This window comes from Meles meles, chromosome 12 (assembly GCF_922984935.1).
Source record: "Meles meles chromosome 12, mMelMel3.1 paternal haplotype, whole genome shotgun sequence".
Taxonomy (NCBI): domain Eukaryota; kingdom Metazoa; phylum Chordata; class Mammalia; order Carnivora; family Mustelidae; genus Meles; species Meles meles.
The window spans coordinates 43,097,870-43,111,139 of NC_060077.1; the positions used below are offsets into that span (position 1 = coordinate 43,097,870).

A 13,270-nucleotide genomic window follows, 5' to 3' on the forward strand; every position below is an offset into this window, starting at 1 on the left:
TTTCTAATTCAGAGAGTGACCATTTGAACTGAGCCGTCCCAAAGAGCCCAGGGTTGCTGCCCAGGCGTCTGTCTGAGCGGAGGGAGGCGTAGGAGGGGCGGGCCGCACCCCATGTGCGCTGCCTCCGCCCCTGGAGCCGCCCCAGGCTCCAGTCCTGATCTGCCCCTGTGGCCTCAGGCCGCCCCAGCCGACAGGCAGCACCGCAGCCCTCTGCGGACGGCCTGGTACCCAGCCGCGAAAGCCGCTCCTTCTCCTCCAAAGTTCCTATCAAATGCCAATTCCGCCCTCGCTAAAGCTAAGTCCTGCGGAAGCCCAGCTGCAGTGCTCCCTGAGACGACGCGCGAAGAACGGGGATCCTGCGGCCGCTTTGCCCCCGGCGGGGGGGACAGGAGCCCGGGTTGTGTCTGTGCCCTGCGCCGCCAGGACACCCCAGAGGGAGGCCGGCTGTAAGGTGGCGGGAAACAGCAGGAAGGAGGGCCCGTGGGGGCGTCTGTTCCAGAAGCAGAGCAGGGGCACAGGCTGGCCTGCGGTGTCGGCGTCGGCCCGGCTGGGCTGCGGGAAGGCCAGCGACCCCTCCCGCCTCATCTGCCTCCTCCGTTCATACAGGCCAGACCCAGGCCCCCGCCTGCCAACCAGACCGAACCGGTGCCCGCTTCCCTCGCTGTCACGCACTGTGCGGGCGGCAGAGGGGGCGGCCGACCTGCCGGGAAGCCTGGCAGGTGGCCATCGGGCCTCCAGACGCTCCCAGGCCGCCCGCGAAGTCTCCACAGCGGACCACCAGCGCGGGCCACGGGGAAGGGGCTGCCCCGGCTCCCCGCAGCAGTGCGGCTGACGCATGAGCGCCCCCCTCCCGGGCACCCCCGGGGCACTGCAGGCCTGCCGGGGACGGCGGGGGCGGGGAGCGCCCTTACAGCCCCTGACCTGGTCTCGGGGCCACGGTTCTACTCTGAGCACGCGGTGACCTGGGCGCGGCTGGCGGCTCTGGCTGGAATGACAGGAAGCCCTGGGAGCCACGGAGGAGCGCAGTGTGGCCTCCTAGAGAGGGCGACGGAGTGAGTCCGGAGGCAACCACGTGGGAAACCCCTGAATGGGGCCATATTTCCCACCAGCGCAACCTAGAGAACACGGAGACGCAGACACAGACGTACTGGTGGCAGTGAGACGTCTGAAACGGGAAAGAATTTGCAAGCACAGAATCCCAGGGTTGGGGGAGTCTCACCTAGCCGAGCCTCAACATCACGTGGGAATATTCTGGGGGCAGGGAATAGAATTTCACACGCGGATCCTAAAATCCCTATAGAAATGCACAGGATCCACACTCCCTGCCTGAAGACTTACTACAAAGCTGCAGTGAGGGAGATGGGAAGCATGGAAGAGTCCGCAAGTGGACTGGCTCACACCAAGTCCCCTCGGGTTGCCCCCCAGTGTCAAAGTCGCCATTTCATTCTCTCTCCTCTCCCTTCTTCCCTGTTTCTCCCCTTCTTTTGGGCACAGTTCGCCCTGGGTGGTGATAATCCTGCTGCCTTTGAAGTGACCTTCCTTCTGCTTCTGAGACCAGAACCAGGGTGTTTTGTTTTAATTACAAATTTGATAACAAATTCCTGGGTCACGTCTCATCCCTGTTGAGCAGGAATCTCCTGAGTACCCCCCACCACCACCACCAAGTTATTTTTCTAAAGCTCCCTGAGGATTTTTGCATGCAGCTATGGGAGAGCTCAGCCCTGAGAACACCACCCTTCTAAATTCAAGGCTACAATGCAGAAAAGCAGCTGTTACTTACGCCCACTGAAGGACATGACCAACACAGATGCCCACAGGGTCAAAGGGTGCATCTTGCTGGAGTCAGGATGGTCTGAGTGTACGCAGTGTGCTTTCCCCTTTCTATCTTTAAAAAACCCTGACTTGGTCCATCATGCTCTTGGACCTAAACCAGCCCCAGATTCAGCCAATTTCAACTTGAGAGCCCACGGCAGCATTGTGGCATCAGACCACTCTTCCCCTCGCCAAGTTTTATGGTTAAATATTTGGAAAACCCATGCTTTTTCATTCTCATGGCACAGCTTGCATTAAGCAACTTGATAAAGATGGTATTCCTAAATCTCGAACACTCCTAAACGAAACATTGTGCTGCTTCTAATGCAAGTACTAAGAGAAACACCCCTCCGACATGAGCAGAAGAAACAGATGGGGGGATATGAAAAAGGAAGTAAGGCGGCTGTCACCGGGATCTGTTGAAACAACATCCTGGTATCTAGGCGGGCACATCCCTTCTTGGGACAGTGACGCAGGGTAAGAGAGCTTCCCTGATGCACAGAAGTATTCCTCTGCCTGCCATCCACACCCAACAGGAGCCCCAGGTTTCTCAACTCCAGGAAGCCCCTCTTTCCCATAATAAGAGGCACAGTCCAAACACTGGCATCTAGCCAGGACTCAGCATCTAGGTCACACCAGGAGGCTGGGATGCACCGGCTATCAAAGGAGGGCAGCCAGCCACGGACTTGCTGATGATGCTCAAGTTACAGGCCAGGGCAGTACTCGGGGTCCAGGCAGGAAAAGATACCTTTCACCCAGGCTGGGAGCAGACCCTGGAGCTGCCTGCCACAGAGCTACTCCTACCCCGCAAGATGCCAACCCAGGGAAAGGCAGCGGGTGCCAGCCAGAAGGGCAGGGCCCCACGCATCTCCAATGATGGGAGTGAGCATGGGCAGGGAGAGGGCCAAACGCCTACAGCCACATCGGACAGAAGGACAGAGGACTTACCAGCCTAACTTCATCCCAAGTGCTGAGCCTCTCATGAACAGAGCTATTTGAACGTGAATCCTGAATAGCTTGGGAGGGGAGATTTCTGGGCTTTTTGTACTTCCCACCTGACCCCCAACTTAGAAAAGAAAAAAAAAAAAAAAAGAAAGAAAGGAAAAGAGAGAAAACCAGCACTGGGTATCTGGAACATTCCACAGAGCAGCCAGGAGCCTGACATGCAGGGCTCTCATCCCATGTCTGTTCTGTGGACAGGCTGCTCTGGCTTCTCTGAGACTGAGTGCCTGGGGGTTTGTAGGAAATGAAAGGGAGAAAAGTTCAGTCATGAGCCGAGTAAACATCTATTACAAGGGACAGAGGGTTAAAATAATAGGTAATGCCCACTGAGTGATTACCAAGGGCCAGGCACTATTTAATACTCCACTCCTTATGAGTATTAATCCTCTTTAAACCAACTTTTTGAGGTAAGTGTCATTATTATTTCCAACTAAAAGATGCAGGAAGTGAGGTAATTAGGTAGATAAATGACTTCCCCAAAGTCCCAGAGAAAGCATGGAGGTAGCTGGGATTGCAAACCCAAGAAATAGATGCTGCATGGGTCAAAATCCTCTGATAGTTCTTCATCATACTTAAATCTTTTACCATAGCCTATAAAATCCTCCATGATATGGTTCCTACCCCCTCTCTGACCTTAATGCTTAGGACATACTCCCCTTGTTCATATACTTGGTAAAACTAGCATTCTGAGTTTTTCAAACAGGGCAAACTCATTACTGCCTCAGGGCCTTTGAACATGCTGTTCTGTCAGCCTGGAACACTTCCCACAGATCTCTGCAGGGTTCTACAAAGATGTCATCTCCACTGAGCAACCCTCCCCTGGTGATGCACCTAAAATATATTGCTGTCTCCTCTTCTTCATGAACTTACTCTGTTGTATCTTTCCTTGTGGACTGAGCACTGGCTGAAATCAGATCACTATTTGCTTGGCTGTGCATTGACTGTCTTTCTACCAGAGTAAAACATTCACGAGGCTGGCACTGCAGCCCCAGGACGCAGCTCAGATTGTATGAGCTGAATGAATGAGTACAGGAATGAATGGTGGGTGGGATGGAGGCAGCCAGGAGAGGGGCATCACATTTTACCGAGCTCAAGGTGAGATACTGGTTCTTTACCTTTTGGAAGCTAGGCACTTCTCTGTGTCCAGATGAAAACCATGGACCTTTGGTCCAAAAAAATAGCCAACATTTCCAAATTCCAAGAGTCCCTTTTAAACCGCAAGGAAGAACATCTGCATTAATGGGAGGGAGACGAAATGGACTTGGAGCTATATAAGCATCAGCAGAAGTCCCTTTGGCTCCCACCCTGGGTCCTTCTGGAAAATTCAGGCCCCCTTAGGGATGCTTCTGAAGAAAAGAACGGCATCCGAGAAGAGGGCAGTGCGCTGGGTAGAAAGGCCAAACTTCGCCTCCCTGGTCGGTCCAGCCATCTGGTTCCTGGTCCAAACTTACATCGTGCATCCTCATCCCTGGGCCTTTGCTCCCTGAGGCAGATAGGACTATCATTAATATTCCTTCCCTCCCAACGCATACAAACCATGTCACCCTCAAGAGCTAACTTGCGGGGCACCAGGGTGCCTCAGTTGGTTAAAGCCTCTGCCTTCAGCTCAAGTCATGATCCTGAGGTCCTGGAATCAAGCCCCGCATCTGGCTCTCTGCTTAGTGGGGAGCCTGCTTCCCCCTCCCTCTCTCTGCCTGCCTCTCTGCCTACTTGTGATCTCTGTCAAATAAGTAAATAAAATAAAAAGAGCTAACTTGCTTTGACCAACAGAATGTGGCAGACAGGCGGCCATGCCTGGAAGGGGCCCAGCAGCTTCTACTTTCCTTTATGGATCAGTCACCATGTAGTAAGTCTGACTACTTTGAGACGGCCATGCTGTGAAGCAGCCCAAGTTAGCCAGAGAGAGAGAGAATGGCCTCATGGAGGAACCCTGACCTTCCAGCCCAGCCAGGCCCAGCTGCCAGCTGCTTATGGCTGAGAGACTGACTCAGGCTAGTCAAACGGAGCAGAACCACCAAGCCCCACCGAGGTCCTGATGCACAGAAAAACAGAAAGCATTTTTTGTTTTCCAGGTATGCTTTCCCTCCTGCTTTTCTGGGCCTGAACCATCCCTTCATTATTCGTTCCAGTAACACCTCCTTCTAGAAGCTTCTCTTATCATTCCCCCTCACTCTTCCCCCTCCAGCCTCTAAACTCTCAACCTACTCAACCTTGAAGCCTTGACTCAGGGGCTCTCTCCTGACTTCTACAGTGGCCGCAGGTGCCTATGCACCCCGCCCCCCGCCCCCCGGCTCCATTCCCATGACCATCCCTTTCTCAGCTTGTTGGCCCTCAGACTGTCATTGTCGCATGCATTGTCATCCACATAATCCACACGCATAGCTCATTAATTACCACATAATAGAGGCTCGGTGAGATCTTATGAACTGAAAGGATAAACCCTATAGCATTGGCTGGGCCTTACACACTATCACATTCATTCTCTCTGCAGCCCTGTGTGGCTTTCCCACTCTGACTGAAAATGCCTTGAAGGTCAGGATCATGCTATTCATTCTCTCCACGTCTCTCACAGAGCCCTGCACACAGCAGGTGCTCAATAAAGGTTCACTTGACTTTTAACAGGCCGATGTGTGACTTTCACTGTGACCTTCACTCCTGATTTGCCCCCGGACCTCTGCTACTCAGGCTCCAGAACTCCCAGACCTGGATGCTATACAAGGAGAAAGAAAGCCCTGCTTGTTTATTTTTGGTTCTTTTCAATCAGTGGAATTCTCGAAAGTCCACACATTCTACATTCACAGTGATGAATTCATTCCAGAAGGATCATCTTTGAGAAGCTACATTCTCTTTAAAGACATTCACCTCTGACATGATAGACAAGTGTGAAAGAGTTAACACAGCTTCCCGCACCGCCTGGGAGTTGCAAATCAACTGGAAATATCTGGTTCAATCTGTTATTATAAAGCACAGTCCAGACAGCGCTGTCACCCCAAGGACAATCATTCTATGAACACACACAGTGTTGTGACCTTTAGTCAACATTCCAGAGATACAGGAGCTGTGTGGGCCTGGGAGGCGGGGAGGGTTATAAATAGTGTAGTGTTGTGGGCCTCGCACTGGGTTGAAGGCCCGCTTCCCCGTCCTGGCGGGCCTGGGTGCCCCCTTATCTACAAGTCCCTTATCTCCAGGAACAACCAAAGCACTTTCCTACCTGACTACCCCAGCCCCTCCAACTTCCTGGGGACCTAGTCGGGACTCACCGACTAGGGTTGGGTCACCGACTGGGTTTTAGGTCTCAGTTTGAACCTAAAATCCTAGAGGCTCACTCCAAACCATAAATTCTCGGTTCAACAGGTGACGGCCTTTGTCACCTGGAGCTGAGCAGAGCGAAAAAGGTGATAAAAGGCCAAAGAGGAAGAGAGGAGAAAACAGGAAGAGGGTCAGGAAGTGGGGTCCTTCTAGGCCCCCAGAGGGGGTCGAGTGGGGGTCTAGGGCCACCACAGTTGGCCCTCACCAAGTCCTTTTGGACCCCATAAATCTGTGTTCAACTCTGGGATATGCAAAGGAGATGTGCTCCGGACTGGAAGAAAATTCTTGGATGCAGCCCATCGGGTTCCATCCCGGCTCTGCCACTTCCTGGCTATGTCCCCCTGGGTACACTTCCCCTGGGGAAAGCAGTGCACCTTCCCCATGAGGCGGTTGGGGGGCTCTAAGACATGCCCCCTGAGTGAATCAGCTCAGTGCTGGTACACAGAACGTGCTTGATAAATGTGAACTCACTTTCAGTCCCTGCCTCCAATTAGAGAAGGCTGTCTCATGACTGAGACAACTCAAATGAAATAATGGAGGCATAAGAGAAGCTCTGTCCTTCAGGGAAGATGGGCTGAACCCTCAAGTCGCAAAGAAATGAACTCTGTTGCGTATATTACTTCATGTTATTAAGGAACCACTCACTCATTCATTCATTCAACAAACATTTACTGAGCATCTAACATGCAGCAAGCATTGCTCTAGGCACAGTGGTTCTAGGCACCACACAGCCTTCAACAGTCACTGCCCCTAAAATGTTTTTTGTCCAGCATCTGGTCCCTATCTCTGGAAAGGAAGAAGACAGGATTCTACTTGCCATCTCCTAGGCCTCAGATTTCAGGGGCGAGGAGGTAGCCTGAAGACGATGCGGACGAAGATTATAATGACACCCGCAAACGAAAGGCGAGGCTGTGGACAAGTGAACCGGTAAGCATACAGGAGGCTCCCTGACTAAAAATGGGACATCGCTATCCACTGCTCCAAGCTGTCACGCCAAGAACGGGACCCCAACTCTACGCTCAGCAACATGACAGAAATACACAGATGGACATTTGCCATCCTCCCTGTGGCGAAGGAGTGTTCCTTTTTCATTTTCAATTTGTTGTCCTGATACTTCTGTAAATGCACAGACGGTGAATGCTACAGTGATGACAAAATGTTTTCAATAAAAGTTTCCAAATACTCTCGATGTGGGTATTTATCTCACTGCCACTCAGCACCAGTGATTCACAAGCTGGCGCCAACCTACGAACCACACTTAAGGGAGGACTGATGCAGTGAGTTCCACGGGCCATCCAAAGTCTAGCATGACACACGTGGCAAGCAAATACAAGAAATGGAACTGCAGAGGTCAACTTACTTGCCGACGGCTGAAATCGGATCAGGTCTTGCAGGTCGGTAGAAATCTGGAAAACGTGGCTGTAGAACTGCTGGACGGAATTCTTCAGGCCAGATATGTCTCTGGAATGTGACCGGAGTGTCCCGTTCATCTGCCTGACACAAGTCCAGAGGCTGCTGACATGCTTGTTAAGCCCCTCCTTGATCCTCTGAAGACTTCCTGAGATGGAGTCCAGCTTGCTGCAGGTTTTCTCCAGGTGAGACACCCTGCTCTCCACCACGGAGACGTCCCTCTGGACCCCGTGTGTGTTTTCCTTACAAGCGTCCAGCTCAGAGAGGACCCGATTCTGCAGCTGCTGCCACCTCTCCTCCAGCTGGCTGCAGCAATGGGCCAGGGGGTCCCGGGGAGATGGCAGGGGCTCCAGCGTCCTTCCTTGCTCACCCCCCATAGGAAACCCACCCCCTGCCATGTTTTTACCTTCTCTACAGCTGTTTAGCTCATTCTGGAGCTGATTCACATCATCCTCTGTGTGGTTTAGTTGAGAATAAAGAAAACGAAAATCCTGCTGAAGTTTCTGGATGCTACGTTCGGTTTCTTGAAACTTCCTATGCATCGTGTCATTCAGAGATTTCAAAAGGCGCAAACTATCACCCGTTAGGTGGTCTTCTCCATTTGGCCAAGTATCTTCTATCCCATGAGGCTCTCTCGGGAAGTTCTGCAGGCAAATATCCTCCACAACTTGAACTTTGTCCTTCAGGTGATTTAACTCTATCAGGACCTGCTTGTTCCCAGCCCCTGACACCCCTGGTAAGGCTGAGGCTGGGGGGGTGAGTTCTGCCTCAGTGCTGTTGGCCACCTCCAAGAGAACACTCCCCAGGCGCTCTTCCAAAGACTGTATTTTCTGATCAAGAAGTTGCTTCAGGTCATCCACCTCACCATTAATGGTCCCCCGAAGGGTTTCTTCAATGTAAAAGCAATGTTCTTCCGCGTTCTTCTCTGTCACATTGATCCTTGCATCTAGTTCATTCCATCTGGCATCAAAGTCCATGTCTGGCTCTGGAACTGCAAGGCGGTCAAATTCATTGTCCAGTCGTGCATTCAGCATTCTGGTGGCTTCAGCAACTCTTTCGATTTTCTGGTCTAACATCTTGATCTGTTGCCCAAAGTCACCATTCTTTTCACCACCGCAGCATTCTGACAGAGCTGAAGGATCTTGTACCCGGGCTCGAAGATCATTTATTTCTTTTCTCAGGTTTGTTTCCTTCTCTCCTATAAGTTCAATCACTCCTAGGTAGCTGCTGCCGTAGTCATCACACTGCTGTTGGAGACCAATCAGCTTGTACTCACATGAGTTCTTCAGATCAGCCAGCTTTCTGTCCATTCCCTCCATGAGCTCCTCTCTCAGGGCATCAATCTTACTATCGACATAGGCTTGGTAGAGCTCATTGGTCGTCATAGTCACAGTAGGGCCCTGGGCAGCCTCCTGGAGCTGTCTGAGCTGTCCTTCATACCCCTTTACCTTCCCATCCAGCTCTTCCAGCTTGTCACTCTTGGTCTTCAGAGCATCCTTGACCTCAGCCAACTCAGACTTGATGTCCTTCATGCCAGATTCCTTATTGTTGAGGACATCGGGAAGTTGGACGGTCTCCGTGTCTCCGCCAACGGCACTGTCGGGCACTTGTTGGGGGTGCAGGTTACTGAGCCACGATGCCAGCATTTTGCTGGCATCGTCCTGAATGGCATGTTTGAGGTTTTCGTTCACTCCAGCAATGGAAGACTGGAGATCAAGAACTGTCCTTGTGAGTCGGAGAACCTTCTCTTCAAGCACCTGGATTTTCTTTTCCTGAAGTTCCTGTGGCCCCTGTTTTGGATCTACCGTTTGGCTTGGTTCTGCTGTACGAGTTGGTGACAAAGTCTTCTTGGGCTCTGAGACTTGGCTTGGTTCATTATCTGTTACAAAGAAAGAGTCAGAAATGACTTAACGCATTCTACCGTTTCCCATTTTCTGCAAAGCCAATAAACAGCATACTTGAGGAATATTCTTAAACCTTCACGTATAGATCCCCTCTCACCACAGCCAATTGTGGTAGAGAGAAAAAGACTATGGGCTTTGAGTCAGAGAGACCTCCCCTTGCATTCTGGCTTCACTGTTTACTGTCTGTTCTTGAGCAAGTTAATTAACTTCTGTGAAGTATAATCCCCTCATCTACCAAGCAGAGATACTAACTTCCTTCTTAGGGTTGTTAAGAGAACGTGTACATGGCATATAATAGACAGTCAATGGTCTCTTCCACCCTAAAGGGAAGTATTCTTAATCTGCTTGGTCATACGAGCACATTATTCCCACATTAGTGAAAAGCAGCCACACCCCACTGGTTGACTACATACTGTAAAACCACAAGAAGCCACTTTGGTAAGATCCGCCCATTAGCTGTTGGGTGGTATGATATCATATAAGCAGTAAGTTATCCTCCAGGCAACTCCTAAATGTTCTTTGACTTTTATTAACTTTGCTAGGCTAAAGGAGTCTCACAGACATTGTTCAGCACCCTTATGCAGTTGGGGAAACTAAAAGCAAAAGAGATAGAGCAGTGATCCTCTTGGCATTTCCTAATGATAAAGTCACATGGTCATATATATTAAGATTCACTAAATCAAAGAATATAAACATTGAATTTTTGATCACCTGAGAAATATACCTCCAAGGAAACAGTCTGAATGAAAGGAAGAAAAAAAGTTATAAAGATGAGATGAGTCATAAAAATGAAAATAAAGTAATCAATAAACTAAACATACAAACAAACAAACAAATTACTGAAACCTGAGGTCATAGGAGATTAGAAGCAAACCATGCCCCTGAACATGGATAGCAGGATACGAGAAACATGAGAAAGAGCTAACAGGGGCACCTGGATGGCTCAGTTTGTCAAGGCTCCGGCTCTTGATTTCAGCTCAGGTCATGATTTCAGGGTCCTGGGATCAAGAACCACGTTGACCTCCCTGCTCAGTGGGGAGTCTGCTTCTCCCTTTCCCTCTGCCCTTCCCACTGCTTTCTCTCTCTCTCTGAAGTAAATAAATCTCAAAGAAAGGAAGGAAGGAAGGAGCAAACAACGCCAAGCCTGCACACATAGAGACTATCTTGACAGGTGGAAAAAGTCAAACACAATCTATGCAAAGAAATAAACTGCATTAAGGCACACTGAACAACCACTAGAAGTAAATGTAGAACACTGCAGATATTTGAGTCTACTGTTCGTTGTTTTTTCCTCCCCTAAACTTTGTACACAATCATAACCACAACTATTATTCATTAAAATCAACTTAGTGGTAAAACCAAGACTAGAATTCAGATGGCCAAACTCCCAAGCAGAGAACTATAAAGAATACCTTATTTTCCACACTTAAAAAAGTATTCTACTTCAAGCTGCTAGGAGAAAAAACCAAGCTGTTGAATCACATACAGATGAAATGCCATTCTGAAAAAAGGAAATGAAAGCAAAGGGCAGGAGATTGGGGGGAAATCCACATGTAAGGAAATGCTTCTTCTACCCACTCCCAGTGACTGTGGAAACTGCCACAGCTTCGTGAAAGGATAATTTGCTTATGTATCAAAATCTCAGAATTCCTTTGCCCCTGCAATTATACTTCTAGAAGTTTATTCTAGTAAATAATCAGGGATGAATCTAAAAATACTAAGAGGAAAAAATGTTTATTCAAATACTATCTACAAAAAAACAACAAAAAATAACAAATACTATCTATAATAGTGAAAAACCACAAACAACCTAAGTGACCATTAATAGGGGATTGTGTTCAAATAATCACACTCTCAAAAGCCATTAAATGATACCGTAGATTATTTAATGAATGGTTGTTCATTATAGATTAAGTTTAAAAATAAGTTGGTTTTTTTTTTTTAAGATTTTATTTATTTATTTGACAGAGATCACAAGTAGGCAGAGAGAGAGGAGGAAGCAGGCTCCACACGGAGCAGAGAGCCCAATGTGGGGCTCCAACCCAGGACCCTGGGATCATGAGCTGAGCCGAAGGCAGAGGCTTTAACACACTGAGCCACCCAGGTGCCCCAAGTTAAAAAATAAGTTCTAAAGATAGCATGTTCTTGGGGCACCTGGATGGCTCAGTCAGTTAAGCCTCTGACTTTTGCTCCGGTCATGATCTCAGGGTCCTGAAAACAAGCCCCACGTCAGGCTCTGTGCTCAGCGGGGAGTCTGCTTCTTCCTCTCCCTTGGCCCCTCTCCCCCTCCTTCTGCCTGTACTCATTCTCGAGTGTGCACAATCTCTTGCTTTCTCTCCCTCAAATAAATAATTTTAAAAAATAGTATGTTCTTTATAATGGTAGTGGATTAAGGATAAGCACTTCCTTTTCATTCCCTTATGAAATCTCATTAAAATGACAAAACAAAACAAAACAAAAAAACAGAACAATCATGTCATGTATAAAAAAATTAAGAATCAGAATGGTTTGGGACATTTTAACAGCTGCACTGGAAGCTAGAAAATTGAGTGATACTTTCAAAATCCTAAAGGAAAGTTATCTCAAATCTAGAATTCTAAAGGTAGAATAAAAATGTTTTCAGACTATATAATAATAGAAAGTGTACCTCCCACACAATCTCATTAAACTACTGGAGGATGTGCTTTACCAAGACAGGGCAGTAAGTTGAGAACAAGCAGAGAGTAAAGGAAAGAGGGAATCAATGGGAAAGATACAAGTAAGATCACCAGCTGGCAGCTGTGAACAAGGAAAAGAGGATAACCAGGTGGGGCAAGTAAGAAAGCTCTAGAAGAGACCGCTTCAGGAAGATAACACAGATGTGTCTAAACATAATGAGAGGACATCTAGATAATCATCCAGAGGAGAATTTGGGTTAAAATAGGGACAAAGACATAAAAAAAAAATCAAGCAAAGGAAAATATAAGACAATTACTAACTCTAAAGAAACCATAAAGCTGTGTAAGAAAGACAATAGATTCAGAGTATATTACATGGCTCAGCTGTGAACATTATCTGTACAGTTACTACAATGTAAACAGTAAGTATTAAACTAAAAACCTGGTATAAACTGTATGGAAAGATGAGGGTACAGGAGCCATGTGCTGGAAAGCAGAGGAAAAGGAGTCCAACCCTCACCTTCCTCACCTTCCATGATGAGAGGTCAATAGACATGGAGGTAAATTCCAAAAAATGATCTAAAGAGTTGAAAGGAATTACCGCTGAGAAGGGAAAGTGGGAAAGAATGAGGGTCACTGCTTTCCTAATAGTCCTTTTAAAGCTATTCGACTCAGGAAACTACATACAGGCTTAAATTTTATAAAATAAAAATGAAAAAAAGTAAACTATTCTGATCCAACAGTTCCCCTTCATGTGTCCCCGTCATATTATCTGTGATGACTTATTGTAATTACTTGTCTGACGTTTGCCTTCTGTGGGTTCAGGGACTGCCTGTTTTGTTTTTCAATTTTCCCAAGTATCTAGTGTACAGCCTGCCAGATATAGAAGCTCCATAAATATTTGTGGGATGAATAAGTACATTTTTCTTTAACAAAATGTATGTGCAGACATAGGAAGTGACAAATACATGATAACAAAATGTTAGCAGTAGTTAATATATGGTGGTGAGATTATGTATTAAGTATTTCTCCATACTTTATAAGCATTCTTTAATTGATATGCTTCACTTTTTACAAAAAATTATTTTAAGATCTATTTTACAGAACAATATTGGGAAATACTAAGTTTCAAAATTGATAGTACCTCATGGAAAATATACTCATTTGAAGACAACC

The 13,270-nt window shown here is 47.8% G+C and overlaps 1 protein-coding gene across 1 annotated transcript in view; it reads right to left on the reverse strand.

Moving 5' to 3' along the window:
* EMILIN2 (elastin microfibril interfacer 2) overlaps positions 1-13,270 on the reverse strand; it is a 58,778-nt gene that overhangs the window by 13,663 nt on the left and 31,845 nt on the right. The window contains exon 4 of the mRNA XM_046024065.1: positions 7,484-9,412. Coding sequence (XP_045880021.1) covers positions 7,484-9,412 — 1,929 coding nt within the window. The remainder of the gene's footprint in view (positions 1-7,483; positions 9,413-13,270) is intronic.